The sequence below is a fragment of the Chanodichthys erythropterus genome, chromosome 3, assembly GCF_024489055.1.
Source record: "Chanodichthys erythropterus isolate Z2021 chromosome 3, ASM2448905v1, whole genome shotgun sequence".
NCBI classification, from domain to species: domain Eukaryota; kingdom Metazoa; phylum Chordata; class Actinopteri; order Cypriniformes; family Xenocyprididae; genus Chanodichthys; species Chanodichthys erythropterus.
In genome coordinates, this window is record NC_090223.1 from 9,437,119 (window position 1) to 9,460,430 (window position 23,312).

A 23,312-nucleotide genomic window follows, 5' to 3' on the forward strand; every position below is an offset into this window, starting at 1 on the left:
TTTTTTTAGAGATGAGAAATGCTCTTTCTGTGGCGCTGAAGTGCTCAGGGGAAACGCCAAGCCAAACAGGAAGCAGGAAGGGAGACGATCTGCTGAAATACACCGTAACACCAAAACCAACTGAAGATGCGTTGAAAACACTCAAAAGTGGTTGGGCTCTCGGGGCGAGACCCCATTTCATCAGTCTCTGACGTAACGTTGAACGTGTCCGACTGAAAGGGAACCAGAGATTCAAGTTCTATTAAGTAAGTTAGAGATTAAGTTTTATTTTATAGTGATTGAAGAGTGGCAAGTAGGCCTAACGTAGAATAATGGGGAAAAGGGTAGATTTATTTACCGCTTATAATTAATGAAGTAAATCAAAAGATAAAATGTATAGGCAAATCAAGGAAAAAAGAGGTTATTTATAATTTAATAATGTTAGGTCATTCAAATTTAAATTGCACACTTAAAATTACAGAGAAACATCCAGACGGGTTATGTGAACAATGTCATGTTGAAGAAACAATACCTCATGTGATTCTTGAATGTATTTAAGTATGAACAAGAAAGAAACAATATGATAGAAGAAAATAAAGAAAAAGTACAAGTTATACTGCTGGCTGGCAACTACTTAAAAAAAAAAATGCTGGTGGGGAAAGGTTCAGGTAGTTAAAGGTATATTTCATGTGTAAAATGTAATACTTAAATATTATATATTAATTATATAACATATTAAATAAACATGGAAAGTCTAGAGAAAAATATAATGTAAAATTAATTAATTAAAAAAATAAAAATAAAACATTATTAAACATTAAATTAACAGGATAAAAATGTAAGAAAACAATTGAATGTTAAAATTAATTAGATATAAATAAATATATGGTGGTGTAAATTAAATAAATAAATTGTATTAAAGTAAATAAATAAAAGGTTATTAAATGTTAAATTAGGAAATGATTAAAATGTAAGAATGCAGAGGAAAACTGTAAAATAATTAAAACAACAAATAAGAATAAAATCTAGAGAAAACTGTAAAAAATAAGGCAATAAATTACATAAAATTATTACAAAAAATTATTAGTTATTAGTCATTTATATTAATCATTAATGTAATAAACATTTATTTTAAATAAATACATAATACATTTATCAATATTATTATAATGAGTAGAAAATAATATAACTTCAGATATACAGATATTTTAAGATTTATAATATTACATATTTCTGTTTATTATATGGTGTTACGTGTCTAATTGTCACTGAGTGTTTACTTATATTGTGTAACATTGTGTGGAGCAAAAGTTGTGTGTGAAGTGCTCTCTCTCTTTCTCTTTCTCTCTCGCTCTCCCCCTGTTGCTCCGTGCTAATTGTTGTGAACACAGGTGCAGCGGTTTATGTGGGTGGAGCCGGGAATCGTTCAGTGGATAAAAGCTTGGAGGGACTGCTCGATGAGTTGCTTCCTTGCTGTTGTTGTACCAGCCAAGTGTGCGTGACGCTGCTGGATTAGCCTTTAAATAAAATCCTGGTGTGGAGTACAAGTTGTTAGCGGTATAGGCTGGTAAATGTTTAATTGCCCTTTTCCATGCAGACCATTTGCTTTTTAAATTTTAGGATGTTAGTCATTATTTCCTCATATTTCAGGATCCACTTCTAAAAGTGTGGAAAGCCTGATTTAGAGGATTCACTGCTGTATTTTAAAGTTGTGTGTCAGCGAACTAATGTTTGTGTGTCTCTAAATGAAGGTCTACAGTGTAAATCCACAAACACATCTACTGTTTTTATAAATATGTTGTCCCGCTGTGTGTGTAAATCATTAAACACACACACACACACTAAAATCAGACTGAAACAACACAGAGACTGAAATCAAAGATCTTACCGATTTATTTTTGTTTCTTTTGTAAAATGTTGGATCAGCGTAAGTGATCTCTTCTGCTTGAATCTCTGTTTCAACAATAATGACAGAAACAAACACTCAGTGAAATGATGTTTAAGAATTATATATGAAGAGTTTGGTTCCAAAATGCTATAACTCCATTTTGATTAATTTGAGTAAAAAGGCGTTTTCTTTACCAAGAAAGTGGCAAGATGAAAACCGCTATATTCTGTTTCAAACTTTCACATAGCATCTTTTGGTTATAAACATTAAAAATTCAAATCTACATTATGTTTTTAAAAGGTTTATTATGAAAACTGATTATTTTTTCCCCAAATTCAATAAATCCATGACACGTTTTTTTTTTTTTTTTTTTTTAAATGCAATTAATCCATCAATATAAAAGTTTTTTTTTTTTTTCAAATTGAAAATACTCAACAGAGTAAGTTGATTCACATATATGACAGCCTCTGAACTTTGCCAATACTAATCTTACAGGCATTTGACTAATGCCGCGTTCCAGGCAGCCCGTAACCCGTGTTTTTCCAACCTTCTACCCGTGAAAGTGCACTGGAACTGCAGTCAAAGCCGTGACTTCCCACGCATGAACTCGTACTAGATCGATGTACTCCCAGTTACGGGCTCTGACGTCACATAGCCCGCGAAACAACAATGGCAGCCCCTACGGATGCGGTGTTTATGCATAAATGCTAGCCTGGATGCCAGCCGAACTTAGCCCCGCCCACAACATTTTGAGGTCGGGGAGTTCGGTCTGGACTCGATCCGTAGAGGAGTAATTATGCCCGAACAGAAACTGTTCGGACCAATCACACTGTCAGGGCGATGATTGACAGATTATCACCAGAAACGTAATCAGCCACGTCATCAAAGAGCGCTTGGGGAGTTTGATTGACAAGCGATCTAACCAATCAGAACGCCGCATCCGCCATTTTGTACAACAAAGCAGTCAGGAGTTAGAAGATTAACCTCGGTGGAGTTAAACTTGAAAAATTGTGCATATTGACATCTTTCCGCGTTTGAAACAACATTCATTCTCATGTTCATTCATGTTTATTTGATGCTATAAATGGACTAGTAGGAAGAGATGATCGGTTCACGAGCCTCTTGAGCTGAAGCGCTACAGCAATCTGTCACGATCATGGTCACAACCCATTAAAGAGCCACAAAACGGTTTTTATTGTTTGAATTTTTTAATAACTACACAGTTTGAAAGCTGGGACTTTGTTTAATATCATAAGTAACCTGCTCTGTCTCGTCTGTCGATGTGTTGTCAGTTTCTTCTTTACTCCGCGATGTATTTTCCACTCTGTGTGGCATGACAGCGCCACGGCTTGTCGGACAAAGCAACAGTAACTAAGGGGGGCGAGTCTTTGTGAAAGGTCAATTAGTTTACAACAATGATGGCTGTTGAAGAACTGAGAAGTGTAGATTCCGCCATCGCGTCCGTTATAGAAGATATCGACAGCGCATTAATTTTAACAGAGGAACAGAGGACCGCGATCAAGGCATTTGTCGATGGGAAAGATGTCTTTGCCGTCCTTCCTACGGGATTTGGCAAAAGTTTGATTTATCAGCTGGCCCCGATGGTCGCTAAGAAGAGTTCTGTTGACAACTATGCGTCGCTCAACATACATCACTTACTCTGTAGCTCTGATTGGTTGTAGGTCTATCCAATTGAGGTCTTTCCTGGATCGGTTGAAATACGCCCCCATAATCAAAGCCCAATGGAGCAGTATCAGACTCATATTCGAACTAGAATTGAGTATGACCACGTCAGGCTACATAAATGCGGTAATAACGTAAAATAAAAGGTATAACAGCTTCTCTTGCCTTATGCGCCGTTTTCCTCAAAAATAAGCAAGGAGTAAGCACCTTTGGCGATAGAATAATTAATGAGCATAAGACCCGTACGGTCTGCCATGTTGGTTTGTTTACACTTTTACGCAGTTTGGCGTGACTTTCCTGGAACGCTACAAAGTCGTGAGTTGTGATTTGAAATCGTGACTTATGGGCTCAAAAACCTGCCTGGAACGCAGCATAAAAATACATTAAGTCGTCGCACCCAATATGAATTCAATGGATCATTGTACAAAATTCCCTATTCTGTCACTAGAGGGCAGCACAATACTGTTCATTTTACTGTAGGCATTCCTTTATCACGCATGCGCGAGTTATACTTGTTCAGACAGCAGCGTGCAGTAGCCGAGTTACACGGAGTTTCCTGGCTTCATTTATTTCTTAAAAATCTGCTTTTCTTTGAGTGGTATTGCTGTGCGTTGATAACTCCGTAAGTAGCAACATTTATTATTATTGTAGATATGTTTCAGAGTGTTTTATAGCATAATAGAGTTAATTTTACCTCACGCCTGTTTCACACATAATCCGTCTGCAGTGCGTATGCGTTGCGTATTTTTTTACGCACCCATGTTAACGGATTAGAGCAGGGGTTCTTAACCTTTTTGATGTCGGGGCCCAAATTTTACAGTACAAAGTGGCCCAGGGCCCAATCAAATATTAGCACTGTATTGGTTTATTGATCTCACCCTTGATTTGATTTGTATTCAATAACTAAATGAAATCCACTTGCAGTTTAACAGTTTATTATCCATGTGTATGTAAACCTGCACATATAACAAGATGCCAAACACACAACAATTCATGGAACAAATCAATCTGCATCAAGAACAAATGTAAAGGCTCAAGTCAGGCATATTAACACAAAAATCAGTTAGATTTGACAAATTTTACTTACAAAAATAGAAAATGTATATAAATAAAAATAAATAAAATAAAAACAATAAAATGTGTTGCTAAAGTAAACAAATTCAAAATAATATTTTTCAAATTAAATAAAGTTGTAAATGAAAATTGAAATAAAGTGCAAATGAAAAAATATAGCTTTATAATCTGCAAAATAATTTGATAATTGTTTCAGCAGTCTACATTTTTGCATGGCAGAACCTGAAGTTGCTCTTCATATCTGTTATAAATGAACAATAACAGTCACAACAGTCCAATTTGAACAAGCTACAACTCCCTATTTATGTTCCCCTCTTAATGAGACACTTGGGCCTGCTTCACAGACATTATCAGATCCAGCCTGGGTGGAATGGGGGAAAGGCTCACTCTCAGAGTAGCCTCCAGTGTTGCTTTGAGTCTGTTTCGGGCCTTGGTCTTAGTTGTGGCCACAATGGAGAATCCTGATTCACACAGGTATGTAGTTGTGAATGCGAGGAGTAGTTTCACAGCCCTCAGTGCTAGACATGGGTACTCTTTTGAGACAGCAATCCAGAAGGAGCCCAGATCCAGTTTGCCCCACTGCAACTTTAAAGTACTGTCATTGGCTACTTCCAGAAGCTGGGATTCCAGATGTGAGGGCAAAGCAACATCATTTTTAGTGGGATCCACAGAAAATGGGTCCGCAATCCACGTGTGTCCCTCTCTGGGATCCTCAGGAAAGTAGTCATCAAATTTCACTGCCAGTTGTGAGAGGTGCTGTGAGACTAAGTCACTAATCTTCACCTGGGGGGAGTTTTCCATAATGTCAGACAAAAGGGGAAACATGTCCATCCTTTTTTCCTGAGCCCTCTTAATCCACAAAGCAAGTTTCCTTTTAAAAGCTTGAACTTTATCTGCAACAACAAATATGTTGCTATTTCTCCCTTGAAGTGAGATATTCAGCTGGTTCAGCAGTGAAAAAATGTCACAGAGGTAGGCAAGTTTAGCTGTGAACTGTGCATTGGCGTAATAATGTGCAAAAGGAGAATTTCTCTCAGTGAGAAAAGATAGGACCTCATTCCTCAGTTCAAACAAACGCTTGAGGACCAGTCCTCTTGAGAGCCATCTCACCTCACTGTGATAGAGCAGCTGGACATGATCTGCTTCCAAGCCTTCACAAAGTTTGGCAAAACATCTGGAGTTCACAGCATTATTTTTAATGAAGTTTATGGTTTTCACACTTACATCCATCACCTCATGTAACTCTGGTGACATTTTTTTTGCCGCAAGGCTTTCACGGTGAAGAAAACAGTGGGTCCATTTAGCTTCTGGGGCACGATCAAGTATCTGCCTGACGACACCGTGATGCCTGCCTGTCATTGACGCTGCACCTTCGCTGCACACCCCAACACAGTTCTGCCAGTCTAGGCCGTTCTCTTTGAAGTAGTTATCCATGCAGCGGAAACATTCCTGAGCCGTAGTCCGTGTCGGTAGCTCTCCACAAAACAGTATGTCTTCGTGCAAACTACTGTCCCAGCGATAGTGAACAAAAACCAGTAGCAGTGCATCATTTGTAACGTCGGTAGACTCGTCTAGTTGTAAAGAGAAAAATGGGCTGCTTTTTATTCTTTCTAGCAACTGATGCTGTATGTCTGTGGCCATGTCCGCGATACGGTGACTAACAGTGTCGTTTGAGAGTGGGATGGTTAGCAGCTTTTTTGCAGCAGCCTCTCCGATCATCTCACGGCACATATCTACAGCGGCAGGTAAAACCAACTCCTCCGCTATCGTGAATGCTTTTTTAGTCTGCGCCACTCGTCTGGCTACGAGGTAGCTGGCTTTCAAAGCGCATTTAGAATTTCCAGTCAGTGCCCCAACAGACCTTTTCTGCATCTGAAGCCCATTTTCTTTTCTCTTGAAAAATTCCACCGACTTTCCCACAAGCGATGGATGTTTGGTTTCTAGATGCCGCTTTAGTTTTGAAGGCTTCAGTGCTTCGTTGGACAGCATTAGCCCACACTCCACACACTGGGCTCTCGGCTCTGCCTCGTCACCTCCATTCACAAATCCATACTTAATGAAGTCAGGATTGTATTTGCGGCAAAATCTTGACTTTTGGGGCGGGTTGGCGCAACTTTTGTCTCCACTTTTCCGCTTTAAAAATTTCTCCATAACTTTTACTACAAGCTACGGTTGATTGAGTGTCTTCTGCTTATTAGCGCTTGTTTAACAACTAACTGAGGCATTACTGCCACTAGTGGTGGGATGGGGTATTGTAACTGTCTCATGGATAACAGTGGTCACTCTGGTGTCTTCAATTGATAATTTGTTTGGTCCCGCGGCCCTCACGGCCCACAGGTGAAAAACGTAAAGTTTTTTGTGGCCCTCCACGTGGCGCTCGCGGCCCAAGTGTGGGCCGCGGCCCTATGGTTAAGAATAGGTGGATTAGAGCGTTCACACTGCACGCGGTTGCGGTCCGTCATTGCGTTCCAGGAGCGGTGCGTCTGCAGCAGTGCAGCGATCGTTTACGTACCGAGTCTATTTTTGCCGTGCTGCAAGTGCAGATTGTGTGTGGGCAGAATGAACATGGAATTGTAAAAAAAAAAAAAAGAAAAGAAAAGAAAAGAAAGAAGAAATTATGCACATTTAAACTACTTTGTACATTTAGTACATTACATAAAGATTTTTTTTAATGATTTAACACCATGCCAGCAACAAGCTATATTCATGCCAAAAGGAAACATTTCAATTTCACAGTTCAGTTGTATCATTTCAAAACAATTATTTTATTTAAAAAAAAATGAACAGTGTTTACTTGCATAATGCGATCAGATATGTTTTTCCCCATCGTTGGAGGTTAACTCGCATCCCAGCAGGCATTGACGTGACAGGCGGACCTAAACCAACCTATTCAAAAACAAGGTGACATGGACGACACTCGTCTCGTTGAGGTGGAAAAACATAAAATTCTGTATGACCCGCAGAATGTATTGTACAAAGATTTGAATGCGAAGGAAAAGGCATGGGAAGCAGTTTCGTCAGCTGTTGGTGTGTCGACAGTACGTTTTCAAATCTTTGTGTCATGTTTACGTGTACTAAACTACTCCAGCAACTGTCAATATATAAGCGTAATGAATATAACATTACGCACTGCAAACGTGTGCAGTGTGAAAGCACAATGGCCGCTTCCTGCTTCAGCAACACATACGCACTGCAGACGTCAGAAGCATTAATGCGTCAATATACGCGCAATGGCTGCAATACTCACATATTCGACGAATCATCTGGTTATTTGTTATTTAAGATGTTTATTTCTGTGTGAAAGGGAGTTGCTTGTTATGTATGTGTTGATGATGAGAATATTTATCCAATGATTGCTGCGTATAGCACTCATGTATTACAATAAGCTCTGGTTTACTGTTACATTATATAATTTTAATTTATCAGTGTATAGTTACACAGTTCTAATCTCTGTATTTTCTATCATGTATATTTATCATCCTCTTTTTTTTGTTTTCTCACAGAAACCACATTGATGTGCATATCCACACAATAAATATTAGATCAACCACATTCACTCTGGAGTAGCTGCAGTTCTTTCTGACCGAAGAATTAGGCCAGTGGTGTCCCAACCATATAACTGTACACAGAATATCTCACAAGTTGATCCTTCGAGCTGGAGCGGGACATCAGATGCTCTATGGCTACATTACTACGAGGAAGAACAAGTGCCAGATCCTTGTCCAAGTCGTACCCGGCGGGTACCCACCTACATGGATGATTATGTTCTTGATTATCCACCTCCACGGCATGATCATCCTTCACCAGCAGATGTCAGTCAAGGAATATCTCTTGCAAGCCAGGATCCTTATAGGAACTATATTACTCCTGCTCACAGGGACAGAAATTAAAAAAAAAATGCAAAGCTGCATCACTTCCCAGGTTTAAAAAAAGTAAATTTCAATAACGTACTTAAAGTGCGCTATTTTCGTGCACTAATTTTGTACTTAATATACTAAAAATTCTTTTTTAGTACTTCTTAAGATAATCTTAAAGGGGTGGTTCAATGTGATTTCAATTTTTTAACTTTAGTTAGTGTGTAATGTTGCTGCTTGAGTATTATATATATTTATAGTACTATAAGTGGTAGCTAAATACATTTTGTAAATACAGAGATAGTATATTAAAAGCACATTTAAGTTAATATTTCATGGTGTCTCAAAATAGCACAGTTGAGTACACTTAGATGTTCTTAAGATTATCTTAAGAAGTACTAAAGAAGAATTTTTAGTATATTAAGTACAAAATTAGTGCACTAAATAGAGCACTTTAAGTACATTATAGAAATGTGCTTTTTTTCATCTGGGTTGGAGGCCCGGTGGAAAGAGTTAAGCAGTGAGATGAGAGAACTTCAAATCAGAATGGACAGTGCTAGACAGGCATCCTTTCCATCTAGATCTCCTGTTTATGGACAATATCGGAGTCTTTCTCGCCTTGAACTGAGTAACACTGCATTAGTGCCACCTGTGACTGTAACCTCTTCCCCACAATATGAGGAATCGTTCTATCACAAGCCCCCTCTGCAGCAGCGGTCACAACCAAGCATGCAGCCACCCAATATAGCTCGTATATCTTCTCTGCCAGCGCCACAGCCGCAGAGACATTTTGCTGAACTGCAACGGTCAGATTCATGGCCCCCCACAGCTGCTCAGCCTGTTCAGCCTGCCTATCCTCAGGTACAGCCACAGCATCAGCCATCTCCAATGCAGTCTGCACCAACCCGCATGCAGCCACTGCATCAATCAGCTGCTGTACCACCTGCGCCAGCCTCACTGCAGCCACAATACCCACAGATAGTGCCAGCTCCAGTTCAGCCTGTGCCAGCGCAACCAGTGATGCATCCCCAATGCCCTTATCTACCACTATCTCTGCCTCCACCTCCTTGGCCTGGACCACAACCACAGACTTATTATCCTGTCAACTCTGTGATGCCCGGACTGATATAAATGGCCATTGCTTCATGATGGTATACCCAAACCAAAGCTGGCAGTCTTCTCTTAAGGGAAAGAGAGTGATTTCCTTATGCTCAAGAAAGGACTGGACAGCATCCTTGGCCCACACAGACATTTAACTGAGGACTATAAATATCAGGTGCTCTTGGACAATTTACATCTTCCTGCTGCTTACCAGGTTGCTAAGAGGTATGTCAACAGCCTGTTTCCTTACTCCAGTGCTATGCAGGCTCTTGAACAGAGATACGGTCAACTCAGACATCAATCCTCAATGCACCAGCCATTCGTCCAGGTAATGCACAAGGATTTGAGGACTTTGATAGTCTCAGGCCATTTAGATATCTCGATTTGTAACAGGTCCAGTGCATACAGAACCCTTTCGTCGAGAGCAGAAACCTGTTTCTCATCCCAAAACCAAGGCTGCCACAATTCTCACAGGCAGTGAACAACCTAAAGGCATCAATTTGCCCTCCAGCTCCCCCACAGTCGCTAAAATGGCAGCTACAGCTAAAAAGCTAGATCGCTTTAAGCCCTTTTGTGCTTACTGCAACAACCATGAACACTACCTCAATGCATGTGCAGGTTTTTGCAAGTTGAACCACACTCAAAGAGGAAGCTGGATAAAGGAGCACAATAAATGCTGGAGGTGTGGATGAGGTAAAAAAAAAAGACAGCTAAATGCTCAAGAAAACTTGCTCTACTTGTGGAGAACACCTGTTCTACATGAAGTTGTGACTGCGGAAAACCAAAGCATACTCACATTGAGCACAACCACTTCTCAGGTTTACATAGATCAGGCCAGTCATTCAGGCAGAGTGATGCTGAAAGTTGTCCCAGTAAGACTTTGCAGTGGTAAAAGGTTCCTGGACACCTGTGCAGCGTTGGACAATGGGTCTGAAAGAACGTCATCTTGCCAGCAGCAGTTAAACATCTGGGCTTGAAAGGATCTGAAGAAACTTTGACTCTTCGAACAATAAGACACAAACTTGTTCAGCTAAGAGGAACCACAGTCTCCTTTGAGGTATCTGCTCTGTCACACCTAAATGTTAAACACCAGATTCAGAACGCATTCATAGCCGCAGATGTCAATCTTGCTGAGCAGTCTTGTCCTGCAGACGCACTGAAGAGGAGATATGGACACCTCAGGGCAATTCCATTGCCAGTATTCAATAAAGTGCAGCCTTTGCTACTCAAAGGATCAAATTATCCACAGCTGATCACACCAAACTGCCCAATCCATATAGGTCCGCTCGGTAGCCCTATAGCGGTACACACGCTTCTTGGCTGGACAGTTCAAGGGCCAACAAACTTTCTCCACCAACCCTCAAATGTAAGCTTGTGCCTCCACACAGCATTCCTTTCTCCTACACAGCTACGTCAACATGTTGAACGGTTGTGGCAGCTTGACATACTGCCACCACGAAATGAGAAAGAAATAGTCTGCTCCGGACAAGATAAAGCTGCACTTGCCATGTTGGAGAAGAAAACGGTACATGTTACAGTTGATGGTACAACCCACTATGCTACCCCACTACTTCATAAGCGAGACATGGCTAAACTCCAGGCACCACCCACTGCTGTCATGGCTCTTTTAAGAGATACAGAATGTCACCTCACTAATAATCCTGACCTGGCAAATGTGTATAACAAAAAGAAACACAGACTTGAGGAGGCTGGTTACGCAGTACAAATAACTAACCCAGAAGCAGCCCATTCCAGTGACTCATGGTATGTTCCTTACCGCATTGTACTTCACAATGACAAAGCCTGGGTGGTCTTTAATTGCTCTCACCTATAAGCAAATTAACCTAAATGATAATCTACTGTCTGGTCCCACTCTCTGTCCACCGTTGTTGGGAGTCTTACTCAGGTTCAGAGAGCATGTTGTTGCCGTAAGTGGAGACATACGAGCCATGTTTCACCAGATCAGACTGCTACCTGAAGACCAGCCACTGCTCCGCTTTCTCTAAAGAGACATGGAAAGAGATTGAACCCCAGACATCTATGAATGGCAAGTGTTACCATTTGGGACAACTTGTAGTCCATGCTGCACTACATATGCCCTCCAGAGACATGTCAGAGATAACAGCGTGGGCAATGAAGATGTAGTTGAGTCTGTCCAGCAGTCTTTCTATGTGGACAATTGCTTAGAGTCTCTTCAATCTCAGCATCATGCTAAGCAACTTATCAACAAAATGAGATCATTATTAGCGGCTGGTGGCTTCGACATAAAGCAGTGGGCTAGTAATGTTCTTGATGTGATTGCGCATCTACCCACTGAAGCCAAATCAGTGGGCTGTTAGCGGTGGCATTCTGCAAACAAAACTGACCCGCAAGAGTCAACCCTCGGCCTAGTAGTGTTGCACGATATACCGGTACTAGAAAGGTATTGCGATACCCTGCTTTTAAAAACTGTCCGGTTCTTCATTTTATTAGTACCGGTACTTTGAGTGTACCAGCTGTATTTCCTAATGTTCAACAGCCGGGGGCAGTGTGCGTGCAGCGCGCTGCTTCTGAGGCACATTGAGTGCGTGTTTATTCCTCTCAACTGCGCAATGGCTTTTATGGTGACGAAACGAGAAGTATGGCTGCAAATACAGGTGCTCTTGCAGACCGTCCAAAAATTGTTGAGAAAGCAGATGCACAAAACAAAATATGGCATTATTTTGCTTACATTGCCGACAGTCAGGGCAAGCCCACGGACACCACAAAGCCCGTCTGCAAAAGATGTTACAAAATAACGTAAGCGAAGGGAGCATCCAACTTGGCAAAGCATCTTGCAAACAAACATCCCGATTTGTACAAAGAATTTAAAGAGCGACAGGTTAGTGAATGTGATACCAGCGTTACGTTTATGCTCTCAAAAATTAAATGATTGTTATTTATATTACTCGTGCAAGCAGACATCCGCAAAGAGGTGTATTATTGTGTCTAATAAGTGATATCTGGTTGCAAAAATAAAATTAATTTAAAAATACATAAAATATGTGAAGAGAATATACAGTTATCTTAAACCAATTTATGCTTTAATAACATTGCTCTAATTATCTTACTGTCAAAACACTTACATGTATAAAAAAAAAAACAGGAAAAAAGCATAACAGCAAATAATTTTAAAAAAATTTTTAGCGTGAAAATAATAAACATTAAAAATTATATTAAATCTAGCTCTGTAACTTCATGGCAATGAAGCTCAAAGCCAGAATTATCAGCCTGCACACTGGTGAAGAAAGAAATTCTGTCATATGTTATATATTTACTTTTCCTACTGTTTTAGGTTTTTGCCATAGTATCGTTTAAGTATCGATATCGTGATATTTAAGTTGGGTATCGTATCGAAGTCAAAATTTTGGTATCGTGACAACACTATGGCCTAGTGTGGCACTGTTCCCAGGACACTTTAGGCTATAAGCACAGGCCTGTGTCAACAATTGGGGAAAGCTCAATGAGAAATGTCTATCGCATCCTGGCAAGCCAGTATGACCCACTCGAATACATCATCCCTTTTACCACAAGCGCCAAAATTATGGTACAAACACTATGGAAGGGGGGTGGAGGTTGGGATGAACCACTACCAGCTGACCTCTTCTCAGAATGGCATACTTGGGAAGAAGAGCTTCCTAATTTACAGGAAATAATACTGTCTAGGTGTTACACACCAGCATGCAACAACACCTTCTCCATTATTGATATGCATGTCTTCTTTGATGCCTCGGAGAAGGCATATGGCTCTGTAGCTTATTTAAGGGTGGAAACAGGTGATGATATCCAGGTTGCATTCATCATGGCAAGGTCAAAGGTGGCACCCAAAAAGCAACTCTCCATGCCATGCCTTTAACTCTATGCAGCTTTATCTGGAGCTCAGCTTGCCAAAACACTTAAATCTGAACTTACACTTAACATCAGACAGACATCATGTGGTCAGACTCAACAACCGTATTACATTGGATACCGTCTGCAATTATAAAGTGTCGCAGAGATCCAAGACCTTGTGGGGGATGACAATTGGAAATACACAGACTCTGATAACAATCCCGCTGATGATATCACCTGTGTTAAGACCCTCATAGATATGTCCCAGCCTTGCAGATGTAATCAAGGTCCAGCATTTCTGTGCCAATCTCCAGACCACTGGCCAATCCACCCTTCAATGCCAATTGAAGATTCAGAAGAACTCTGTAAATCATTGTTTTGTGGTAACATCTCAGTCCCACTTCTTTACCTAATGTAGATGATTGCAAATCTTGGGACGACCTCATCATGACCATATACCAGGCTATTCATGGGGCAGCAGCCCCCCCTTTGTCTGCCACAGAATGCATAGAGACTGAAACTGCAACTTACGCAAAGCTGCACTCTTGCTAAAGGATGCGCTTCACCCTATTGTACTGGCACCAGAACACCCCATAACAAAGCTGTTAATTCAAAACTTTGATAACCACCTAATGCATGCCGGTCCTGAAAGAGTATTTGCAGAGTTAAGACAAACTTATTGGGTTCTCAGAGGCCATCACGCTATTAAAAAGCACCAGAGACAGTGCAGAATGTAGGAAATGGCGTGGCAAGCCTGTTGTACCAAAAATGGCAGACCTGCCAACTTCCGTCCGAGGATTAACCAGCCTCCATTCTGGTCGACGGGTGGACTGTTTTGGCCCCTACATGGTTAAAATTGGCAGACGGCAGGAAAAGAGATGGGGCATAATGTTTAAATGTCTCACTACAAGATGCATACATCTCGACTTATGTAGCATGGATGCAGATTCCTTTTTATTAGCCCTTAGACGCTTCATAGCAAGGAGAGGAAAGCCCTTTGAGCTCATCTGCGATCGAGGCACCAACTTCAGGGGGGGAGAGCATGAGCTTTCTGAAGCCTTTGCCGAATGGAACCATCCCTTCAAGAGCAACTAGCAAAACAAAAGATTGCCTTTCAATTGAATCCACCTCATGCACCACATTTTGGTGGAGCATGGGAGAGGGAAATTAAATCTGTTAAGTCTTCACCCCAAGTTGTTCTAAAGGATCACATTGTCACAGAGGAGGTCCTTATCACAGTGTTGACTGAAGTGGAAGGCATCCTAAATTCAAAATCACTGGGGTATGTGTCCTCTGATATAGCGGATCCAGACCCTATTACCCCAAATTTGTTGCTTATGGGGCAGCAGGATGCTTCCCTACCTCAGGCTGTGTATGGGCCCAGTAATCTACTTGGACGGCATCGCTACAGACACCATCAGGTGATTGCTGATCACTTCTGGACTCAGTTCCTCAGAAACAACCGACCCACTCTTCAGCTCAGACAGAAGTGGCAGGACATCACATCAAACCCAGCAGCTGATCAGGTTGTATTGATTGCAGACTCTCAACTTCCCAGAGCCCAGTGGCCAGTCGATAAGGTAACCAGAAGAGCCATAAGAGCTGCAGAAGTGGACATCAAGGGCAATACATATGTTCGCCCTGTTGCTAAACTTATTGTGTTACCCAAAATGCCTGAAGATTAGCTTGTCGCAACAGTAGTAGAGTTGGGACATTTTATTAAAATTTCCTATGTAAATTTGTGGTGCGGCTGTACAAAATTCCCTATTCTGTCACTAGAGGGCAGCACAATACTGTTCATTTTACTGTAGGAACAGTAGCCAAGTTATACAAAGTTTCTTGGCTTCACTTATTCCTTAAAAATCTGCTATTCCTTGTGTGGTATTGCTGTGCGTTGATAACTCCGTAAGTAGCAACATTTATTATTATTGTAGATATGTTTCAGAGTGTTTTATAGCATAATAGAGTTAATTTTACCCCAGAAGCATTAATGCGTCAATATACGCGCAATGGCTGCAATACTCACATATTCGACAAATCTGTTATTTGTTATTTAAGATGTTTATTCGTGTGTGAAAGGGAGTTGCTTGTTATGTATGTTGATGATGAGAATATTTATCCAATGTTTGATCGGCATTTTAGTAATATTATAAAGAGTGCATGGAAGTGCTAGAGCAGTGCACACACTTTGTAATCTGCAGTAGCGTGTTTACCCACCACGCAAAGCACGCAATTGCGTGGGGCCCCCCACGATTTCTCCCGAGGGGTACCCCACGGTGGTGTAGTCTACGTCAGTGGTTCTCAACTCCAGTCCTCGGGACCCACTGCTCTGCACATTTTGTATGTCTCTCTTATCTGACACACTTAGTTCAGTTCATGAAGTCTCTCCTAACGAGCTGATGATCTAAATCAGGTGTGTTAAATAAGGGATACATACAAAATGTGCAGAGCAGTGGGTGAGGACTGGAGTTGAGAAACACTGACATGATATGCAGGTATATGCCGTATACCCATTAAAGGTGCCCTAGAACCCCTTTTCAAAAGATGTAATATAAGTCTAAGGTGTCCCCTGAACGTGTCTGAAGTTTCAGCTCAAAATACCCCATAGATTTTTTAAATTAATTTTTTTAACTGCCTATTTTGACCATTAGTACATATGCAGCGATTAAGCGTGCGGCCCCTTTAAATCTCCCAATCCCCCGCCCCCGCGAGCTCTCGACTGCCTTAAACAGCAAACACAAAGTTCACACAGCTAATATAACCCTCAAAATGGATCTTTACAAAGTGTTCATCATGCATACATCGATTCCTGTGAGTATAGTATTTATTTGGATGTTTGCATTTGATTCTGAATCAGATTAAGGCTATGCTCCGTGGCTAATGGCTAATGCTACACTGTTGGAGAGATTTATAAAGAATGAAGTTGTGTTTATGAATTATACAGACTGCAAGTGTTTAAAAATTAAAATAGCGACGGCTCTTGTCTCCGTGAATACAGTAATAAACGATAGTAACTTTAACCACATTTAACAGTACATTAGCAACATGCTAACGAAACATTTAGAAAGACAATTTACAAATATCACTAAAATATCATGATATCATGGATCATTATTGCTCCATTTTTCACTATTGTCCTTGCTTGCTTACCTAGTCTGATGATTCAGCTGTGCACATCCAGACGTTCTGCCCTTGTGTAATGCCTTGAACATGGGCTGGCATATGCAAATATTGGGGGCGTACATATTAATGATCCTGACTGTTACGTAACAGTCAGTGTTATGTTGAGATTCGCCTGTTCTTCGGAGGTCTTTTAAACAAATGAGATTTATATAAGAAGGAGGAAACAATGGAGTTTGAGACTCACTGTATGTCATTTCCATGTTCTGAACTCTTGTTATTTAACTATGCCAAGATAAATTCAATTTTTAATTCTAGGGCACCTTTAAGAAAGGGGGGAGGAGGGAGGGTCTAGCTAGCCTCTGTTTTGTTTGACATCACGTCGAATGTCAACAGAAAGTTACTCCACCCAGGATCACTTAGAGCACCTTTAAGTGTAATTTAAGTTTGTATTCAAATTTACAAAGTTAATTTTAACCTACAATATGAATGTAGTACCAACTGATTCCCATGTATATTTTACAGCATTAGTTGTGTACTGTACTGATGTTAAAATGTACTGTAATTGATATTAATACAGTATATCCAAAATAACTGATAATTAATCAAATTGCAAGCTTGTGAATCAAAATGCATAACTGATGACAAACCAGCAGGCAATTATGCAAAACAGAAAACAAAGTGATACAGGGTGATATTTTGACATACTGATAAGCCTAATCTTTCCATTATTGTTAATAATAGTTGTAACCTGCACTCTTAAATGTGCATTGAAAATTCCCAGCTGATAAACCCCCGTGAACGCGATCACGGGGCCCACTCCTGGATATTTGCTTAGCGCCCCCAATAACCTAAACACGCCACTGGTAATCTGATGTTGTGTTCACACCGAAAGTGTCTGGGGTGTCTGATTTACATGTTAAGTCAATGTAAACGCGCGTCTAGACGTCCTGCGGCGTGGCGCGAATTGAGCGTTCACGCGCCTGACGCATCTGACACGCAAATTGAGCGTCTGACGCCCGAGTTGAAAAATCTGAACTTTGGCGAAAATTCACAGCGCGTTAACCAATCAGGGACTCTGCTTTGGTAGTAACGTGTTTATGACGTGATCAGCGGTGGAGACCAGAACAAAGATAATAGTCGCTGTGTTTGGCCACCCTGAGCTCTATGATGTGTCATCATATTTTTAAAGAGACTAAAAAAAATAAATAAATAAAAAGGACCTTGCCTGGAAGAAGATAGGCGAAGAAATCAGACAATCTGGTTAGTTGTAAAATGCTTTGCATGATTTTAGCCGTTGATACTAGCCCGCCTGCTAGCTGGCAAAAGCCGGCCGGCATAACCGAGTTAAATTGATGCTACTGGTTTCCAACTGACGAGATGATGTTTATTCAGAGCATCTGTGCATAAAGAGATGTAAGCCCCTCCCATGACGCGAATTCGCGTCTGAACACACTTTGTTTAGACGCGCGAATAGAGCGAATTTGATGCACGTCTGAAGCGTCTGATTTAAAAATGTTCAAGCGTCCAACTAGACGCGTCTGACGCAAATTTGACGCCCCAGACGCATTCGGTGTGAACGCAGCATGACACCGCTTGTTAGCAGCGGCAGCTCGGTCTGTTTAATATTGCTGCGTATAGCACTCATATATTACAATAAGCTCTGGTTTACTGTTACATTATATAATTTTAATTTATCAGTGTATAGTTACACAGTTCTAATCTCTGTATTTTCTATCATGTATATTTATCATCCTCTTTTTTGTTTTCTCACAGAAACCACATTGATGTGCATATCCACACAATAAATATTAGATCAACCACATTCACTCTGGAGTAGCTGCAGTTCTTTCTGACCGAAGAATTAGGCCAGTGGTGTCCCAACCATATAACTGCACACAGAATATCTCAGTCATCTTGTTAATGTTATAAATGAATTATGTCTCTGTTCGTCATTACCGATTAAACAGTATCTGGCGCCACCACACGGTTAAAATAAACATTTACAAAATGCATTGGCATTAAAACTGCTTTTAAAAACTGTCCATGATTCAGTTTTGTGGACCGTGACAGAAGTTTGATGCTGTCGTGGAATAAGCAACAGGTGCCTCATCTTCTTAATCTCCTCAAATAATTGATTACATTTCGATGACTTGCGTTTCTTCCCCACCACAGAAACCACCACAGGTTCATCAATGCCGTCAAAATTATTCATTTTTCTGGTTTTGTTGATCACAAAGTACAAAGGAAGCCGGCTGTATTCAGAGCACCGCCATTACTGTTTACAGTGTGTGGTTGAGCGGATATATCACGTTCTGCAGAGAAAGGAGAGTGGCGTTTGTCGCGTTTTGGAAAGAAAGGAAGGAAACATGACAGAATAACACGACAAATATCGGATACAATACTGCCGTCCAAAGGCAAAGCGCAGTAACTACACATTTGATCAAAAATGAGTTATGGCTTGAAATGGGCTTTGTAACATCTGTTCTGTATTGTGACAAAGTATCCCGGTTCAAAATTGTCCCGATTCTGAGAAACGAGGGTGTCAAAATTGCAGTAACTACAAAATTGAAGCTAATACCAAGGCAAACCGCAGTAAGTGATGTTACTGCGTTCTAGCTTTGTTTTCCCGGCTTTGACACCCTGCGGCATGATGGTTAAACTATCCAAAGATATCCAAAGACGATAAAAGGAAGATAGCAAAATATTAACTCCTAGCCAAGCAAACGACAGCTTTATAATCAATTAACATTAACTTGCTATCTGCTAGCAAATTAGACCGATATTTTAGCCTACCTGCGCTGCTCCATTGATGGATATACTCAACATAATCAGGGGTGGACTGGCCATCGGGAGTACTGAGTGTTTTCTCGGTTGGCCGCTGGACAATGTGGGACGGCCTGTTGCGATGTAAATATATGTGAAGAATGAATTAAAGTAAATTTACGTAGTCTGTATCCTCCGTCAACCCAGATGAATTGTTCGCGCGGGCGCGGCCGACCCACTTCAGCCAAAAAAAACTTAGTGTGCTCAGTCTCTCTAGCGCTGTCTGTCTGTCTGTCTACTGTCCACAGAAACAGAGCAGCGTGGCACTTTTACTGTTTGATAAAAAAATAAATAAATAAATAAATGACGGACGTTCATTTACTTCTGACTTTCTCAGATTTTTCATATTTTAATGACATTATTCGTCACACAATGGACACAGAAACATTAATGTTGTTTCAGCATGCCAGATAAGAGTGAATGTTTGTGTATCTGTTATTAGGATTTCTTCAGTAATTTCACAATCATTTGAAAATTATTCATAAAACTCGAAATATCACTTGCAAACTTATACTAAACATGGCCTAACTAAACATATTTAAGTAGCCTATGTCCCGTGTTAGGAAAGTGTCTAAAATATATCATTTTCTAATTAGTTCACATGCATTATTTTACACACTGGTGATCAAGTTTGAAATAATACTTCTTTAATGTCTTTGAAAGAGGAAGTCGGAATTTATTTGATCGAAAATACAGTCAAATAGCTGTTTTCTATGTGGATTTATTGTAAAATGTAATTTATTCCTCTGATTAAAGCTGAATTTTCAGCATCATTACTCCAGTTCTCAGAGCAATTTTAACATTCACAACATGCAAACATAAAAAAAATATATATATTAAAGTTATTAAAAACAATCAACGTGTAGTAAGAAACACAACAATAAAGTAGGACGAACACATTTACTTTGTAGATACTGCACTTTGCTTTTGCAATGGTGTTTTAGTTGTTTAAGGTCATCCAAAGGCAGAGTGCAGTATCTACATTTTGGAGGTCAAAGGTCACATCAATGGTCATGGTTTTTATCTATAAAAAATGTCTTCCTAAGAAGGCAATACATGAATGCATTACCACTAATCTACCTGCAACGTGTCTGACTGGCTGGTGTAAAAACTTTAAAGGCGTTTTTCTCAGTTTCAGTGTTTGCGTAGTTACTGCACTTTGCCTTTGTAGGGCAGAATATACAGATACAATACTGATTTAGGCGGAAACTCAATTTTTTTTTTTTTTTTTATTGCATTTTGAAACCAAACTCTTCATATACACATATACATACAGGTAACACTTGCCTTCTCTGTTTGTGTTTGTGTGTTACCTGCAGATCCAGAAGATCCCGACAGCAGCAACAATCAACAGAGATCCAGCAGCAGCAGCAGCAGCAGAGATCAGCACTGTCCGAGAGACTGAAAGAGACGCTCATTAGTCCAGAACAATGTGTGCAGAAACACCAGATATCATCAGTGAAGTACCTGCAGCACATGTGTGACAGAGCTGAGTGTTGTAGAGGTGTTGAGTCTGGTTTCTGATGGGATTGTTCAGCACACAGCTGTAGGAATCATCCACACACTCCAGATGGAGAAGAAGATCAGACCGGCTGCTGAGATCAGACACTCTGATGCTGGACAATACACTGTTTCCTTTGAACCAGGAGAGAGTCACATGACTCACATTCACAGCTGAACACACCAATGAACATGATGATGATGATGATGATGAAGAGTTTAGTGAAGAGTTACTGCTGATGACAGGAACAGGCAGACGAGCTGAAAACATGACAGAATGAATCAGATTCAGTAGAAATCACTGTGATCCTTTCCAGTTTATTGATATTAAAAAACTGAATTAAAGGTGCAGTATGTAATAAGTCTGTCTGCTAGAGGTCGATAGAGGCCTATTCAAAACAAAGGCGTAGCTTGATTACAAACCGGTGGAAAATAATAGGGATAGGACTCTGGAAGAAATCATGTTCATGGATGAGATTATTAACGTTACTGTAGTATGAAGCAGAGCAGGAGCGAGTGTTGCGGGAGCTGAACGAGGAGCTGGAGCGATTGATCAACACACGCCTCACGAGCAGCGGGACTTTTATTACGACAAAGTCACCGCCGCTTTTCAGGTCATGAATATGAAGTAACACAGCTCTGTTTATCATATTAGATACATTTGAGTGTGTTGAAAATTATGTTATAACGTTACTCTGTGTGTTCGCTCGGAGGCTGCTGTGAGACACTGTTACACGCTGCAGTAAGATAGATTGATTTTAGAATATCATATTAAATGCTGGATGGCTTGTGTTGATAAATGACATGCAATTCATTTTAAAACGTATTGTAGCCTACGATGGAGAAAATGCTCTTACTAAAAATAAAGCTGCATCTGATTTTGCTATGTTAGCTACTTCACAAAATAGTGTTTTTCTCTGAGGCATGGTAAAACATGGTACTCGCAAAACATCAAGAAAATTTGAGATTTAAGATTTAAACAATAAGGCTAAACGTGTTGAGCTATATAACAATGATTAGTTTTCTGTCTATAAATATATCTAAACAGTTGTTCCCTTGTCTATTAAAACGTAAATATTAAAGTGTCTTTGGTGTTTCCATGGTTTCTACAAAATATAACTGGAAATTGAGGGTAACGCGGGTATGACGCCATTGACAGGTGACTCCTCACAAGTCCCGGAGCCTTGGTTAAAACTGCAATTTTCTCACGATTTACAAATAGTTGGAAACATTTGGGATATTGTAAGTATACTCAAGTGAACAAAATATATAACACTGGCCTAGTGGTTTTTGGATATTTTACTGCTAAAATATTACATATTGCACCATTAAACAAGCAGATAAATGTTATACAATTAAATTATTAGACTGGATAAAATACACAAATGATCAGCATCATCACAGAATTCTCCATCATTTTATCATATTCTCAGTAACATTATCTGGTGAATTTAGTCCACAGATGTAACAGGATAGTAATTCTCTCCTCACCATAGACAGTGAGATTGATGGTGTTGATCGTTGTGTCTCTGGAGACTGTATAAAGTCCAGAGTCTGTGGTTCTGCTGTTGATGATGGTCAGAGATCCAGTCTGATCATCTAGTTTCAGTCTATCTCTGAATCTCCCTTCAGCACTTTCACTATAAAACACACTCTCTTTGTTATTTACTCTAGCTATGAGAATGTCTCCAAACTTCCAATCGATGTCTTCATCTCTGTGTATTTGAGTGAAACTAGAGTTCAGAGAGACTGATTCTCCCTCAGTCACTGACTCTGACTTCACTGCATCAGCAACAAACACACCTGAACACAAACACACATAATCACTCAAATTAATTCTTCACTCATTTCAATATACAGTCAATGAAAGGAGCAGCAGCATCAACAACAATATCTGATTATATTAATCTTATACAACTGGAAAATATTAATGAATGATGGAATAATGTGTTTAAATGATCAAATAAACTGAAGTGAGACTATAAAAATACTCACCAGCCTGACACAAGCACAAACAGATGAAAACAATCATTTTCTGAAATAGTTTGAAGCAGATCTGTGATAATAGTCGTATCCTGACACTCGTGAAAACGTTGAATGTTTCTTAAAGCGAATGAATCTGCGGGTCTGTTGTAAAGTGGTTCAGTGAAACTAAACTCCTCCTTCAGATACTGCCATGCCTTCTCAAAATGAGCTACAGAAAGGAGAGAATGGAAACTATTTCTAATAATATGACTGAAATATTATAAAAATTAGAGACATTTCTGTCCCAAACCTCTGTTTATTTCAGATGCTGGGATGTGTCCGTCAAGATCCAAAAGAAATGAAATGAAAGACTAATTTTGTTTTGAGAAAGAAAAAGATGTGAAACTTAAAAGAATTACTGAAAAGGTCAGTCTGTGTGGGAGGAGCTACTGGACGAGTTTAACTGCTGGATT

At 40.1% G+C, this 23,312-nt stretch overlaps 1 protein-coding gene across 1 annotated transcript; it reads right to left on the reverse strand.

Moving 5' to 3' along the window:
* Nucleotides 1–1,427: 1,427 nt before the first annotated feature.
* LOC137017031 (CD48 antigen-like) lies at nucleotides 1,428–23,208 on the reverse strand. Its single transcript, XM_067380925.1, has 7 exons — nucleotides 23,150–23,208; nucleotides 22,870–23,068; nucleotides 22,366–22,677; nucleotides 20,842–21,135; nucleotides 20,688–20,775; nucleotides 1,868–1,932; nucleotides 1,428–1,510 (listed from the first exon to the last, which is right to left on the reverse strand). Exons 2-6 carry the CDS (start codon nucleotides 22,904–22,906, stop codon nucleotides 1,902–1,904), a joined length of 762 nt encoding a protein of 253 aa, XP_067237026.1. The 5' UTR covers nucleotides 22,907–23,068; nucleotides 23,150–23,208; the 3' UTR covers nucleotides 1,428–1,510; nucleotides 1,868–1,901.
* Nucleotides 23,209–23,312: the final 104 nt, after the last annotated feature.